Source organism: Rhynchophorus ferrugineus, unplaced genomic scaffold (assembly GCF_030347505.1).
Source record: "Rhynchophorus ferrugineus isolate W39M unplaced genomic scaffold, kcgeb_rfMv2 rfM7, whole genome shotgun sequence".
Taxonomy (NCBI): Eukaryota; Metazoa; Arthropoda; class Insecta; order Coleoptera; family Curculionidae; genus Rhynchophorus; species Rhynchophorus ferrugineus.
This window is the reverse complement of record NW_027472586.1, coordinates 5,115,655-5,132,752: the sequence shown is the minus strand read 5'-3', so window position 1 is coordinate 5,132,752 and position 17,098 is coordinate 5,115,655. Positions and strand designations below refer to the sequence as shown.

At 34.4% G+C, this 17,098-nt stretch overlaps 2 protein-coding genes across 2 annotated transcripts in view; one reads left to right on the top strand and one right to left on the bottom strand.

Moving 5' to 3' along the window:
• numb (NUMB endocytic adaptor protein) overlaps positions 1 to 14,595 on the bottom strand; it is a 58,813-nt gene extending 44,218 nt beyond the window's left edge. Inside the window, exon 1 of the mRNA XM_076409716.1 lies at positions 14,242 to 14,595. The gene's annotated coding sequence lies outside the window, so the exon portion shown is untranslated. The remainder of the gene's footprint in view (positions 1 to 14,241) is intronic.
• Positions 14,596 to 15,517: 922 nt separating this feature from the next.
• Positions 15,518 to 16,494, top strand: LOC143200362 (cilia- and flagella-associated protein 161). The gene has a single exon (XM_076410839.1). It carries the CDS (start codon positions 15,574 to 15,576, stop codon positions 16,480 to 16,482), a length of 909 nt encoding a protein of 302 aa, XP_076266954.1. The 5' UTR covers positions 15,518 to 15,573; the 3' UTR covers positions 16,483 to 16,494.
• Positions 16,495 to 17,098: the final 604 nt, after the last annotated feature.

Sequence of the window (17,098 nt, the reverse complement as noted above, 5' to 3'; positions counted from 1 at the left end):
TATGTTACTCTTTGCAGAACATCCCCATAATTGAACTCCGTATGTCCGTATAGGTTTCAGTATATTCTTATATAATAGCAATTTATTATGTACTAATAATTGTGATTTTTTTCCAATCAGCCAGTACATTTTCCTATATTTCAATTCCAGTTCTTTTCTTTTCTTCTTTATATGTTCCTTCCAGCGAAGTTTTGCATCAAAATTCATTCCGAGATATTTACCGTTGTTGCTATATGGAATGACAGCATAGGTGAACTGAAACTGCACAGATTTACTTTCATTAATTTTTTTTGCAAGCTTGTGTCCAATTATTTATATTGTTACTTGCCTGTTGTAATTTTTGTGAGGCTTCTTCACTATTGTCTCCGACAGATATAGTGGCAGTATCGTCAGCAAATGTAGCCATCGTAAATTATATTGAATAATAATATTAAATTGATCTCGATTTAACTAAACTTAACGTAAAAACATTTTTATTTAACAATTATTCTCACTCGAAATAGACTTGCTTTCATTATTACATATCAATATCCGATATAGCTTTGCCATTGATACGCAACAATGATACTTCCTTCGTTATCAAAACCAAAACCGACGTAAAAACCGCGATATTGAAACCCGTCAAATACCAGTCGAAGAATCTGTACGCGACACAACGCAGGAAACGACTTTACCGGTCGTTTTTCTAAGGAATCCGTCCGATCCACATTCTTTGTCCCTTTCTTTATCTATACGCCATGTTCCCCGAGACGTACGACCATTCAACCGTTGCATCGGTGCGTCCGTATTGATGATAGTGATTTCCTTCTTTCTAAAAAAATGTCTGTTTTACGCGCCTCTCAAAACAAACACGAAAGTAAGGCAAATATTTATACAGGGAGGTTTTTTCTTTCGAAATATTGACTTTGACGAAACACCATTCCGTTTTTTTCTTGTTGTGATAGTGATGATAAACTTTCCACCGCTATACATTAATACTTAACATTGGAAAAATGATTAATTTTTATCGTTTAAACATATCCTGATTTGGTTCCAATCAGACCACCTCGGAAGTGCACTGTTTCGAATAAAAAAGAATTTTGAAAATCGGCCCACAACTGACGAAGAAATCGGCTAACATATATTTAAAAAAATATACAACCGAACATAGAACCTCCTCCTTTTTCGAAGTCGATAAAAAAAAGCAAATCCCAAGCAAAAAAATCATGTTTATCATCTGGCAAAGTCGTAAGGGGCTTTGTGTCATGCATTATGAACCGTTGAAACCTAGAGAAACAATTAATATTGAGATGGACAAAATATATAAAATCAAAGAACAAATACTTTCAATACGTACATTTAAACTACACATTCTAAATATCGCGTTTTCTTTAGCGAAAAAGAAACACCGGAAAGAGTCGCGGATACACCTGGTATAATGATAACAAGCGATAAAAAAATATCAACTGTAACATATAATAAAAATGTTGTCTCCAACAACATAATAATAATTTTAGTTTAACACAATTTATAGGAAAAAAAAACATCAGACATCAAAGCCGACTATTAACATTTCACACGACGTGTAAATCCGAAAAATAAATGAAGCCATTCAGTACCAATACAAAGAAGCAGGAAGCTCTTTGACGCCAGCCAGCGATCCTAAATGAACGGTTCTCACATTTCCCCTTTTATTTCCACGGTTGTAGTATTTAGAGGAATGTATTAGGGAGCCTAATAATCAATCAATTCACTTGTTTAAATGTAAATATACAACTTGTTGAATTGGCAAGTGACGGTAACCTATTTACAAATCTGTGTGTCAAAGTATCATTCCTTAAACGATTCCGAGGAATTCGTGGAATAACAATGAGAGGATAAGATGTTGAGATCAATAAAAACAAAGACTTGTAAGTAAGAATATATTGTGTGCTTATTTTTTTAATATATTTTCTGTATAGCATACGGACATAGCGTCTAAGGTCGAGAAGAGTATGCTACTAGTTTTAATAAATAATATTTTATAATATAATATTCATATCTTGTCTTAAATCATTCATTAAGCTACGAAATTTAAAGTCTCAACAGAACTGTTGAAACTAATCCAAACAAAAAATATATACCTGGTATTTTTTCCAGGTCACATGATTCAAGGGTCTAAACTAAGATAATTTAGATGCTTAGGGCGCAAATAAAAGGGACATAAAATGCACTTCGTAAAACCACCTAATGCAAATGTATGCAAAAAGTGTTTTACTTATAGACAAGGCAAAGGATTACATAGAATGTTTTCTTTTGTATCTAAAAAGGTCCATTAGGTGGTCAGTTTCGATTTATCTAGTTCAGCGAACAACCCTTTCAAAGGTCATCAAGTGGTCAATAGATTCACGAGTCTATTTTTTTTAATAAAAAAAGTAAAGCTTCTTAAAATGTTACATTTTTTGTGGAATTACAAAATTCCATAATTAGCAAACAGACAGAAACAGAAAAGAAATAGCTGTAGTAGATTAAAAAATAAAATATGTATTAGTCATAAAACTATTTTCCAAGTATATCTATAAAATCTATATATAAATTAAGAAAAAACTCTTTCAAGATGTGAATTACAATTTTAATTTTGTTGCCTATATAATGATATACCCTGAGATGATACTTTATTTGAAACTTAAAAAAATTAAAATACAAAAAAATATATTGCCTATTTGAAAGAAAATATAAATTATCCGTAGATAATAAATGTGCTATACAAGCAAATCTAATACCGATCAACATATAAATATCATCAGTAGTATCAACCAAATACAAGTATTTCAGAATAAAGTCCTTAGAACACTGACTTATACAGAGACCTTCGAATTCAAACTGTTATAGAGGAAATTAACATATTCGTGATAAGACATAAAGAAAGACTCAAAGGAAAGACTGAACTAGGACTCGAGAAAACCAAACCGTGTAATCTTGTGAAAAAGTGCTACTAACTTTTGTTTTATTTCATTTTATCAGAGACTAACTATAAGTAGTAAAGACCAATTGTAAGTTAGTCGACAACGACTAGTAATAATACAAAATTAATACAAAAGAATCAAACACTCACATAAAATATATGTGAGCAACTACATTTTAAGACAAATCAAGATAAAAAAAAAACATATACCTGATAGTTTTTCAACCGACATAACTCGAGAATATGATAATTTAGGGTAGATATCGCTTAGGGTGGGAATAAAGGGAAGTAAAATGCAGTTAGTAAAAAGAACCAATGCAAACAAATGCAAAAACGTTTTTTCTAACATTACCAATGCAAGGTTGCACAACATATTTGCTTTTAATTCCACGAAGCTCCATTAGCTGGCCAGTTTTAATTTGCCTAGTTCAGCGAACAACCCTTTCAAAGGTCAACAAATGGTCAACAGACTGGTTCAGTCTATTAATAGAAAACTAGAACTTGGCCATGTAATAATGATACATTCAAAAAGTTACGTTTTTTTAGTTATATCGAATATTGGGTCTAGGAAAATCTATTGTATTGTTCGACCAGTAGTTTTACGGTGTTTTTTCGCTCTTAAATCGATTTAATTAAGTCAAGCCTGTTCCATTTCAATCAATGATTTTTGATATATAAAGTTAAAACGTTAAATAAATCAGACTAGATTAATTACCAAAAAAAATCCTACTAATATTAAGCATTAATATCAGGAGAATTACTGCAAAAAACTACCAAGAAAAGGAATTATAAAACTCACCAACTTCATCAATACAGCATTTAGATTAAAACATCTCCCAGGAATTTGGAAGATGGCGGAAATTATAACGATCCCAAAAAAGCCTATAGATCTATATCACTGCCAGTAATATCTAAGGTTTTTGAAAAACTCTTGTTTAAAAGAATAAATCTGATCATAGAGAGAAAAAAACTAATTCCAACACACCAGTTTGGGTTTATTAACAAGCATTCAACAATTGACCAGGTCCACAGAGTAACAGATGTTATTGGAAAAGCCTACGAAAGTAAAAAAGTATGCTCAGCTATATTCTTAGATGTAGCACAAGCCTTCGATAAGGTTTGGGATAAAAGCCTTGTTCGTAAACTACAGAAAAAGCTACCAATATAATAAACCGAACTATTAAAATCGTACGTTACAACCAGAATGTTTAGAGTCAAACACGAAGAAGTTTACCCTATAATAAAAGAAGCTAAAGTAGCTGTACCACAAGGAAGCATTCTGGGATCAATAATCTACACTTGTGATATACCACAAATGGAGAATATTACGATGGCTACATTTCCTGATGCAATAGTGAAGAAGCCTCACGAAAATTACAACAGGCAAGTGACAATATAAATGATTGGACACAAGCTTCGAAAATAAGAATTAATGAAAGTAAATCTGTACATGAACAGTTCACCTATAAACAGACCGTACAAGCACCAATAACATTAAATAATACTATCATTCCATATAGCAACAACGCTAAATATCGCAGAATGAACCTTGATGCAAAACTTCGCAGGAAGGAACATATAAAGGAGGAAAGAAAAGTACTGCAATTGAAATTTAGAAAAATGTACTGACTAATTGGAAGAAAATCACAATTATCAGTACATAATAAATTGCTATTATATAAGCAAATACTGAAATCTATATGGACATATGAAGTTGAATTATGGGCATGCTCTGCAAAGAATAACATAAATAAAATACAAATTTTTCAGAACAAAGTCCTGAGAGGTATTGTGGGCGCACCCAAATACTATAGGACTGATTACCTACATCGAGACCTTCAGATACCCACAGTCAGTCAAGAAATCAAGAGAATTGGAAAGGAGCATCAGGAAAGACTCCATTCACATGAGAATATTGAAGTATTGCAGCTTTTGGATACCACCAGAACTGGACACAGACTCAAAATAATCAAACCGTCTGATCTTGTGTCGTGTTGTGTAGTGAGGTGCATATAATAAAAAATACAGCAGCGACATGTATAAACATTATTTCACCAGAGACTAATATAGGACCAATGGGTCCTCCTAGTTATATACCTAGATTTAAGTTGGCATAAAAACAATTTGTAGGTTAGACGGAAACGACTAGTAACAATGTAATAACTAAATAATGAAAAAAGTTAAGTATATAGTCAATTACATTGTATATGGTTATGAACAATGATAATTATAACAATTTATTTCCTCATTTTTTTCGCTAATGATTATTTCATATCAAAACACATTGTAAATTGTTTGTTTCATATTATATAAGTTATTATTAAGCCCAATGTTGAGAAATATGTAATTTATTGATGATTTTATAATGAATATCCCTCGAATTCTCTTATCGTATTATTCAATGTTTCGTTATTTCAAAACTCAATGAAATTTGATTAATTGGGTCTCCATTTTTTGCATTTACGTATTCAATTATGTAATGACCTTTTTAAAATAAGTTGATTTATTATTTTTTATATATTAATAACCATAAACTATGAAGACATGAATATAACGTGTATATTTATACAAATATTAAACAACACGACTGTTTTATACTGACATTATATGGTTTGGACATTCGCCTATATAATATAACAGTTTTCCATTCAGTATCATTGAGTATATACAGGTGCGAATTGAATGAATCTGCTAGCTGAAACCCACCAAACACTGGAACCAGGAAGACTAAAAAAATTCGAAGAAAATGAATTGCAGGAGCTCAAGAACCCTGAATGAACTTTCAAACTGCTTCATGGTTGATGAATCAATTGTTTATAGACATTTACGTGTACAGGGAAAAATTGAAAAGTAATGAAAACGAACTTTAATTGCTGTCCAGGCAAAAAAGAAAACTTTTTGTGGTATATCATGACTAACGATGATATGTTGATGAGATAGGATAAGCCCAAAGCGTAAAAAGGCATGGGTTAGCTCAAGAAAACCATCCAAATCGATACCAAAGAGAAACATTCATTGCCATAAGGTCTTACTGTGCTATGGGATTAGCAAGATATTAGGAGCTGTTAAAACCGAATGAAACTGCTACTGCATATATTTACAAATAATGTATAATAATATATAATAATAAATTTTTTAGTTTCCGGTACACCTGGTAAAGTGGAAGAATGATGAAAATATATGAAAGCACCTAATATTTGTGCAAACCCATCTATGTCCATTTATATGTACCCAAGAAAATAAACCCGAAAAAAACCATTTCTGGTATAAAATATCCTCAACAAAATACGATTTAAAGAACTTTGATTGCTTTTTTTATATTTATTGACAGTCCTACGACATTTTTCCGATATTTTCACACATTTTCTCCCCCAGAGTCCACAGCCAACGGCCAACCAACCAACAATAACCGTACATGCCGCCTCGTACGCATGGGAATTTCCAACAGGTACACTCGCTGATATCAAGGGGGGTACGAATTATCCCACGGTTCGGTCCGAAAACCGTTAGAAAACGAGCGACTCGACGCCGAAGTCACCATCATACCGATCGGACGGTCGCCGTATTCGTTCAGTATTACTGTTTGCATGCCTTGACAGAGAAACTCCAGATTAGAATAGTTGGACGCGCATGGCAGAGCTCACCGACATGTTTCCTGATAGAGATTCTTTACAATCTTGATTTTTTTCGACGTTATATTAAGGAAATAAAAGGGGAAACCATTTCCAACCAAGGAGTTCATTTGAATCGACGCTGGCGTCATATTTCCGGTTATTCCATGACCCTCACAATATAGGCACCGAATTATGTGTACATATTGATGTAAACAGTCAGTACAACACAGTCCTTATTCAATAAATTCGTGGAATTGCACAAATGTGCTTCTATTTGAAAATATTGTTATATACCATGTGTATGAATCAAAGCACCGTCTAGAGGAACAATGATTTTCGAATTGTTACAACCAATAGGCCAAAAGATTATAATAATCATTTGCCAATAATTCACGAACAAAGTTCCTTTTACATACCAACCAAATGACGCTAAAGTTTTCTTCGGTGTTTTCATAAAATACATTCTAAATAAAATGATGCCGAATATACGGTATTTCATTTCAATTATTGATCATTTCAAAACATTCTAAACCTATATGAGAAGTGTTTTTATATGTATATATAATTACTGTATTTTTATTGGTTATTAAAATGAACAAATTTTACAATAAAAACATTAGTTTCTCTGATATAACAGACCAAAACCCACATTTACAAGCAAAACTTGCAAAATTATTTTTTGGTACAATTTAAGCACTTTCAATGTCACAAAAATAATATCGTAGATACATGACAACGTTATTTGAAACATCAAAATCACTACAATTATATCTGAAGTCAGTTCTGAGGTCTGAAATTATTCCTTAACAGAGTTTATATTGCTGTAAAATTGGTTCTGGATGTTCTCAGTTCTTTTTCAACAAGTTCAAATCATGAATCGAAGATAAAGAACGTTGACGACTTGCTGAACAATAATTTTGAGAACAAGAATCTGCAGACTACCTAAAAATAGTGACCAAAGGAAAGAAAAACAAAAATAGCAATATTCTGCGTTATTAGTATAGACGATTACAAAAAAAAAACAGAAATTTTAACGTAAAAGCAGCCAGACGTTGATAGCATTACATTATGATACATTGATGTCGCAATTTAGCAAAGAAAAATGTCATTGAAATTTACTGAGTATTGAGAAAATGGCATGGTATAATAAAAATGCTACATACTTATATAGTTGCAATAAAAGTCGTAATAAAACAAATAATTCCTTAACCAATATTAAGGAAAATTGAAACGGGAGACTATAAAAAACAAAAATTATCTTCTCGCTTATATTAACATCAACCCTCTTCAAGAGATTAATGTTAAAACTTCTCGATCACAGATCTCCTCACAGGCAAAAGGATTCTTTTCATATTTTAAAATGATCTGTATTGTTCTTTTCTAAATTTCCACACTTTCGTCCCCTACTTTGCCCTCGTTAAAGACCCCTGCACTTCATGGGAATTTCTGACCGATATACCGATGGGAATTGAGGGATAATCACGATTATTTCGAAACAGGAACAGGAAACTGAATTCGAACTTACTAGGAGACATCTGGACTAAAATATATAGATAATATATATATAAATATATAAATATATAGATATATATACAGAAATATTTTGTGAATTTTTTAGAGATTTCCCTTAATACAAAAATATTACGAAAGTTTTTGAGGAGTTATTATTTTTGCAACTAAAAACAAACCTCAAAAAAAAATATATAGGTACAAATATCCCATTAATATTGTGCGAATTAATTTTTTAGGATTTCCCCTATTAATGCAAAAAAATAGGACTATTATAAACGACAAATATATACTAGCAGCCCTAATATATTAAAAATAATTTAATTTTATTAACCAAATTTCTTAAATTATATTTAACAAAACATAAAGATATAAAGAGTGTAGTAACTAATGCTACTAATTACAAAAACTATTAACTACATACACGTATAACTAATTATTTATAATGAACAATTATTTTACTGATTTATAATTGACGTATTTCGGTAGCAAGAAAACTATTAACCAGAAACGATTACTAAAAGATTAAACGCTCACTATATATCATAACTTTCGTGTATTATATGGTAGGTTGTAAATATTTACCTTTTCCTTGTATGAAACCCGAGAAAATTTATAAATACTTCATACAGAACATAATGAACACATTTTTTTTCTATAATGCACTGTTTTGGTATTGATAATCAATTAATATAATAAAATAGTAGCAATGTTGTACACATACAGATTAAACTTTGTATAGATCAAAGCAGAAATATAATTCGTTTGAAATAATAGTCAATAATGGCCTTTTCTGACTTCAATCATCATCTAATCAGTTTCCAGGAGTCAGTAACAAAGCCATTTAAGATTATCATAATAAATATCAATTCATCATCATCATCTATTTTTTTTGTACTAATTCAATAGTTTTTGTGTTCATAAATAATACGAAATATTGTTAGATGCCTGTTTAACTAAATACAACCCTTCTTGGCCACGGACGCGATTATTTGAACAATGGTAATTAAATTTCACGTATAAGTTGACCAACATGCATATCTGTGTCAAATATAGCAAAAAATAGAGAAATTGAGATTTATTGTCGTTTACAACCCCCTTTATAACTATCACCCTCCCCTTGTTCCCTAAATTTGCACGTTCCTCCCCTAGACCATCCAATCGAACGCCATATGATGCGTTCCATACTAATTGCCTGGGAATTAATGATATGTATAATGGGGAACCACTCACACCCGGAAATCACAACCATTTTAATACCTATTTATAGCTTAAAACGTTCCCTGAAAAAAAAACAGCGACATTTTTGCGAATTTAAATCAAATTTATTTTGTTTGCTCAATAATTGATTGAGCTTCACTGTTCGTAAAGTCACATGTCAATTGAAAAGTCCCCGGTCTGACACATAGATGGCGCTACTAGAATTAAATCCATATGTTTTTCAGTTAGCCCTAGCCCTCAAAAGATGCGTGTATAAATTTGACAGCTGTCGGATCATTAGTTTTGGAATTATAGCATTTTGAGTGAAGCAACGTTTGTTATTGGAAAAAATGGATTGGATAGTTTAGACGTGGTGAAATAAGCATCGAAGACGGTGAAGGAAGTGGACGCCCAAAAGAGTACCGAGTGACCGTAAATAGAAATTGAATGAAATAGCAGACACTCTAAAGAAATCAACTGAACGTGTACATCATATCATTCACGAATATTTGGGTACGAGAAAGCTCTCTGCAAAGAGAGTGCCGCACGAGCTCACTTTTAACCAAACACAACGACGAGTTGATGATTCGGAGCAGTGTTTGAAGATGATCAAACGTAATAAACCCGAGTTTTTGCGCCGATATGTAACAATGGATGAAACATGGCTCCATCATTTCAAGTCCAATCGACAGTCATCCGAGTGGACTGCACACGATGAACCCGCTCCAAAGAATGGGCAAACGCAACAGTCGGCTGGCGTCTATATTTTGGGATGCGCATGGAATAATTTTCATTGACTACCTTGAAAAAGAATACGTGACAACGTTATTTGAAACATCAAAATCACCACAATTATATCTGAAGTCAGTTCTGAGGTCTGAAATTATTCTTTAACAGAGTTTATATTGTTATTCTCAAAAGAATGCTCGCTGGGAAGAAATGTTCGTCGAATGAAAAGGTCATCGCCGAATCTGAGGCCTATTTTGAAGCAAAGGACAAATCGTACCACAAAAATGGTATCGAAATCGAAATGGTTGAAGGGTCGTTGTAATTAGTGTATCACCCTTGAAGGGAATTATGTTGAAAAAAAAATTCCCAAAAAAATATGTTTTACTATGGTGGGCCGGGGACTTTCAATTGACCTGTTAAGTTTAGGAAACCTGGTATCGCCACCAGGCACCAGACATGATGACAGTGACAAATTACGGTATTATGGTGGACGCTCATAACGGAACTAGTCAATGTCAAGCTGTTTCCACCGGATTTTAAAATATTTCTGCGGTTTAACGTTGAGATAAGTCATTGATAATAAAAATGTGAATAAAAACTCTGACCAGATGACAGAATCTTGCAAAAGGGAACACTATTCCGATTTCATTGATATTTCAAAAGTCTTTGCATTTGTTTGTAACTGAAAAATAAACTTAATGGATCTTAAGTACCCTTAGATCTAAGTACATCTAACACCTCACTACTAGAATATCAGTCACTTGTAGAAATGGTGTTCTTTTTCTTTGGGGTTTCGAGTAACCCTAAAACATTCTTGACAATGAAAAATAATAACGTCCAACATATTTCACAATAAAACCTTGAATTTACGGCGAAAAAAACGCTCAAAACTCATTATCGCACAGACCTAGTAACAACAATAATACGGACGAATAAATATAATGTTGCTGTATATAATTTTTTATTAAAAAAAACCGCCCGGTCTTGACAAGTGTTCTTGTATAATTCCAATTTATTAACCGTAACAGGCAACAGTACGGAGGCGTCAGGACATGTGCGTGCAGCTCGATAATGTCGTACAGTACGACGACCTTGCAAGAACAGTCTCTATTCTTCCATGTTGTCAAGTAAATCAGGTACCCGATGACTGTACCGATGCTGTTACGCACCATGAACAAACTGTGTAGGATGGGTACTACCATATGTCCTGTTATAATCGCATCAAGTTTCTCACAGTATAAAATAGTCTAACAGCTACTTATTTTTTCGATGAACGTCAGTTTATAACAGCAGGATTTTCGGATATTTAGTATCAAGACAAGACAAAGGCGGAGGCGATATTTCAGCTGACTCATCGCGGTATTTTATTGGAGTTCGCCAGTCTGGTTGGTGAGATGAAGGTCTTGAAGCCGGTCAGGTAAAAACAGGTTAAAATCCCATGTTGGACCTGTTATCAAACTAATAACCGGTAGATTTCTGATGAATTATGCTATTCAATATCTAATATCACATAAAACATATATAAAATATGGGAAACGCAATGTAACTACATATTTTAAATTAATTTAAAATGACGAGTACCTTCACCACAAGATGATGACACACATTACGTACACACCTAACGCATTCATCAATATGTCATCAACTAATAGTCGTCGATTATCAAACATCACCAACTAAATTATTACTATATATTTTTGTTATTTGCATCTTATATTAGATATGCTTAGTTATTATTACTACTATTCGGTTTTATTTGTACCTATACACAAGCATCAGTATGTGTTTCCCAAATTAAAATAAAACTAATCTACTTAAACTAAAGTTAAGAACACATTTACACACTAAACAAGTTCGTGTAGTTTGGTTCGCTTCAATCTTCTGCTTTCCTCAGTGTTGTCCAGTGGTTGTACTGCTTCGACGTTGCTGTGATTAGCAACATTATTTCATGTTATAAGGTGAAATCTTGAATCACTTGGTATATCCAGTTGATTTTCGTTGATTTGGTAACGTTAAGCATTGGTAATTAATCGTAGAAATGGTAATTACTAGTTGGTTTGATGTTTTAGTGCAACCCCATAAGTCCAGATTGGCTTTATGACTGACTGATAAACCAATCTCTTTGATTTTAGGTCGAGTTGAAAGTATCCTCCGACTAACCAGTACAGTTGTTTGACTTTGAGTCCAATCTGCCTTTTGTCTAACATGATGTTTCCAGTTCAAGCTACCATCGAGATATATTCCAAGGTACTTTTATGATTCTGCTTGAGGAATCCGGCATCCGTCAAGTGATATAATTAGGTTTTTGTCATTTCGCCGCAACGCTTTTTTTAGGCGAATTTTTCATCACCAATTATGTTCATCGTGGACAGCAATAAGTGGTATTTACTTGGTATCAGGACCAGATTATAAGATGGATATATAAGAACCTTTCAATCTGGCATCCATAGTTTCTGGGGAGTTACTATCAATGGATATGGGGTGATGAAATACAATTACCACTCTAGTGGCCAACATTAGCTATATATATATATATATATATATATATATATATATATATATATATATATATATATATATATATATATATATATATATATATATATATATATATCATTAAGAATCTTCAATCACAAAGTTGTTATAGAATTAAATTACATCCATTTATAATACATTCAGAACAACAATAGTATAGGCAAAAATCTTAGAAATAGTCCAATATAACGATAACTAACAGTAGAATTTTGTCGCCAACCTGTGGTTTTGGCTTATCTGTGGTTAGTATAGTGAAATAACATATATATTGTGCTGGCACATATTCGCAGACAATTTGGTGACATGATTATTTGATGTTTTATACTAGATATAGTGTTGTTAATAATAATACTCAATACGCCACGGAAAAATCTTTTTTTCGTCTAAAACTATTCGAAATGACATTTTCAGTGTGGTAGCCATTTTCCCTCATTTTGGACCTTCACCATACCATGTAAACGTCTAGAAACAGTTTATTCATCAACCGCTAAACTACCTGAAAGTTATTTAAGAGTTTAAGATGAGTTTTCGTTCAAATTCATTGTGTTCGGACTTTGTTGGTCCTCAAGACTTCCTGTTCTTCATCATTGTCATCAAAATCACCACCTTAAAATCGTCGAGACCGAAATCGACACTTGGGATATGGCAGAGCAGTATCACCACAAGTTTGTAGAAAGTGTTTGATGGTCTTCGGCTGCAGATTTCTTCAAACCTAACAACATAAGTAGCGAATTTCGAAAATGCAATTTTGAGCGTCTGTACACACTGAATAACCCAAACAATATTGAATGGAAAACTGTCATTTTACGTAGAGAAATGCAACAAATTGTCACCAATAGATATTGCCGATCAAAATACAAGCAATCACCTAATAGAAGTGAAAATGCAATAAAATGATTTTTAAACAAACATATACATACACCAAACATAATACCTTGACTCACATTGCACATAACTCATGACCTATCCAAACGGAAAATGACTTTTAAAATATGTATTAACAATAAACAGTAATTTGAATGAAAAAGATCCACTTAACATATGTGTTATTATTGACCATTGACAATTACTTGTAATAATATCTGGCATTTTAACAATAGATACGGCTGATCAAAATACAAGCAAATACCTAAGATAAGTGGAAGTACAACTGAGCGTGTTTGGTCAATTATTGTATTGCCTCAAGCGATTCTTTAACAATAAACAATACTTTAAAAGAAGAAGCTACGAATCCCTTTAACATTCTGAAGAAAGAACCAATAAACGAACGTATTTCGGCCCCCAAAATTCGACGAACAAAGGCCTGGATCACACATCTCCAAATCCAGACCACCGATAACCCGAACGATGTTCTCCCCTCCTCGGAAAACCCACGTGCGGCGGCCGACGAAGACCACGCGATGCCAGGACCGCAGACCAAACAGAGACGCCGATAACAGATCAATACCGGCCGCCACACGGACCCGCAACTCCCGAAAACTCTTCGGTCGCTTTCTATTCTGCATTATCGCACCGAAAAAAAACAACAATCGGTGATCATCACCGAGAGATAGACGCCAAGCGCTACCAAAGAGGGATCCGCTGCGCAACATGACGGGTAAAAGGTGTTGTTGCAATAACAGGCGGCCTTGCAAGACCGCATAGAACTTTTTCTTAGCCGTCCGGTTACCCAATGAATTATTTACGGTGCGATCGTGAGATACCGTGCATATTTTTAGGCACTGCACTTACCTATTTTTGATTCCGGGATTCCTCCGCTTATAAATAGAAGATCATTCGGTCGAGAGATATTCGTCAATTCGCGCTATCGCACAATTCTCATCGGTCATCATCAGCCCCCCACAGCACCACCGTCGTTTCGCATCTATCCAGGGCCAGACGGCGCCGAGGAAAATCCGACGAGTGTTGCACCGCACCGGGAAAGCGCAAGATACGTTCTCCTCGGTCACGAATCGGACTCGAACGAACCGAGGGAGAAACACACCGGTCCGTTTCGACAGGATTCAGACAAAGACGGGCGTCAAAATGTAATATCGACTAACGGTGGAACAGGCGGACGTCTGTCTCGCTCCAATTTCGCGTCTCATGGATTGTATTGGATTTCTCCTTCCGCTGGAGAACTCTCTCTCGGCTCTCCCGACGATTTTACCGCGGCGACATCTGACGCTCCAACGAACAAACACTGAAATCAAATCGACAGAACGCTAGCTACTCCCTAACCCATTCACTTTCCATCAGAACCATAGAAAAAACATAAATTAGAACATAAAATAAACGCGCTATATAATCAGAAAAGATTCAAACCCTCTGCCGAGTATGTTCTATTATCTAACAACCATCTGACAACAAAACCATATATTAATATATAAAAATTCCCTCAAATGTTTGTTCACGAAACCTAGTCATTAAGAGAAGATAGTTAACACTGAGATAACATGTTCGTTTGTGGCGACTCAGTAACTTATTCACTATTCATTCTAACATAAAATTAACGCACATGAGAAAAATTTCTATTAAAACATTCGGCATATCGTATTTCAGCTAAACCCTCTTCCGGGTATGTTGGGTTGTCTAAAGACCATTTAACATCCGTATATAAAATTATTGGCCGTATATTTTTGTACACAAAACTTAAAAATTAGTTATTAATATTAAGAGAACAGAATTACACTGAAATAACATATATGTGCGTATCTAGCTACTCACTCTAACATAAAGTAAACGCACTATATACTAAGACAAGATTTATATTGTAGCATTCCCTATGCCGTATTTCAATTAAACAGCCCTCTGGTTGTCTATCGACTATTTTACACTATATATATATATATATATATATATATTAGAATCATAATTATGTTGGTAACCATGGTAACCAAATTTTTTCATTAGATTTCCCACTCAATCAATACAATTCACACAATTTGGCAACAACACTAGCGAAAATATACATGTTTTAAATATTTTGTTATACTACCACCTTCAATAATAAGCGCGATGACTAGTATTTAAAACTATTTATATGGAAACAACAAACAAATGTAAACTCGCAACAGCTTCACCATGATTTACGACGACAAAATCGACGAAGACAAACAGTCGCTGTACGAGAACAGAATAATTTACTCGCTACCCGTTAGACTGGGTTTATGGAACGAGGATCTGGCCCTACGGGAGGATAAAAATGCCACGACGGCCTACAAGAGGGACCACTGCCAGTTGCTCATCCAGAAAACGAAGAAGATGATGCGCAACATAATGAAACCGACCTCTCTTGCTCACGAGACGGCGTTCGTAAGTTACGGCGAGAATTACCAGATAAAAACGTCCGATTTGACGGAGCGTTTGACGTTTACCGATTCGTCGAAGGGTCTGTTCCTTTCCGGCCTGATAACAGAGCGGGAAATAGATACGTGTCAGCATTTTCGTCACGGCTGTATGTTAACAGCGTCACCGATCAAGGATTCTATTGTTAGGAACACTTTCAAGATAGTTGGCTGTGGACGAGACAAAGAGGGCGAACAAGTCGTTTGCGGGGAGGACATTCTCATTCAAATATCAGAGAATACCGGACCACCCCTGTACGTACAGTGCGAGAACTCCACCATGGACACCTTCGGCCGACCCTTATCCTTGAGACTATCCACCGTTCCCGATTTCTATTGTCGTTTTAAAGTGTTCCACTGGGATCCGCAAAGACGCGAAGAAACCGTCGGAACGCCCTTCGTACCGGATACCAGGATAATCATCCAACACTCCGCGTCCGGTCAGAATTTGGCGGTGGAGCCCAACAGGTGGATCCCGACGTTCTTCGGACCGGAATGTACGGTCAGCTGTCGCACGTGTCGCGATTCCCACAAAATGGAGACTCGGGAGAACTTCTGGTGTCTCGCTACCACTCCCAAATCGAACAAAAACTTATTCGTCCGGGCTGCCAAGGGCGAAGACATATCTAGTGATATATTTGAATAAAAAAGGTTTTAAAATGCATTAAATGTTTAATTGAATGAGGCTCATTGTTTACAGTAATCGAATTCAGCAGCTGTTGTGGCTAAACTAACTCGTCATCCGCTCCATAACTGGCTCTTTATTCAGTAATGGGGTTTGTTTTCTTTCGCGAAATGTTTCCTTCCAAATACCCATAAAGACTGAAACACACTGGACAAAACTATACCTAATAATGAATGTGGTCTATCCTAAAAGCTGTGGATAACACCTAATCACAAATTAAAAAATCCTGAAGTAGACCTTAGTATAATAATATTCTATGTATTTTACTAGTGGCAATGCTGAACTTGATATTGGATTTTGCTCTTGTTCACTTACAACTAACATATCTCAGCTTTCTTTAAAAACAGAACTTTAAGAATAAAGCAGTGAAGTAAACTGATCAAACCTGATCACAAATCATTATATATGATATTAGCAAAAGCATATATCAATGTCACTAGACTTTGGACTTCTTTTAATAACAAATGGGAAACTAACTGATAATAATTTTGAATCTCATTCACTTATTATATATCAACATTATCTTCAAGAATGTCCAGGCCTTAGATAGTATCTTTCATCCAGTCATTTCACAACT

Coding starts and splice junctions, on each gene's coding strand:
- LOC143200362 (XM_076410839.1), top strand. CDS start 15,574: ATGATTTACGACGACAAAATCGACGAAGACAAACAGTCGCTGTACGAG.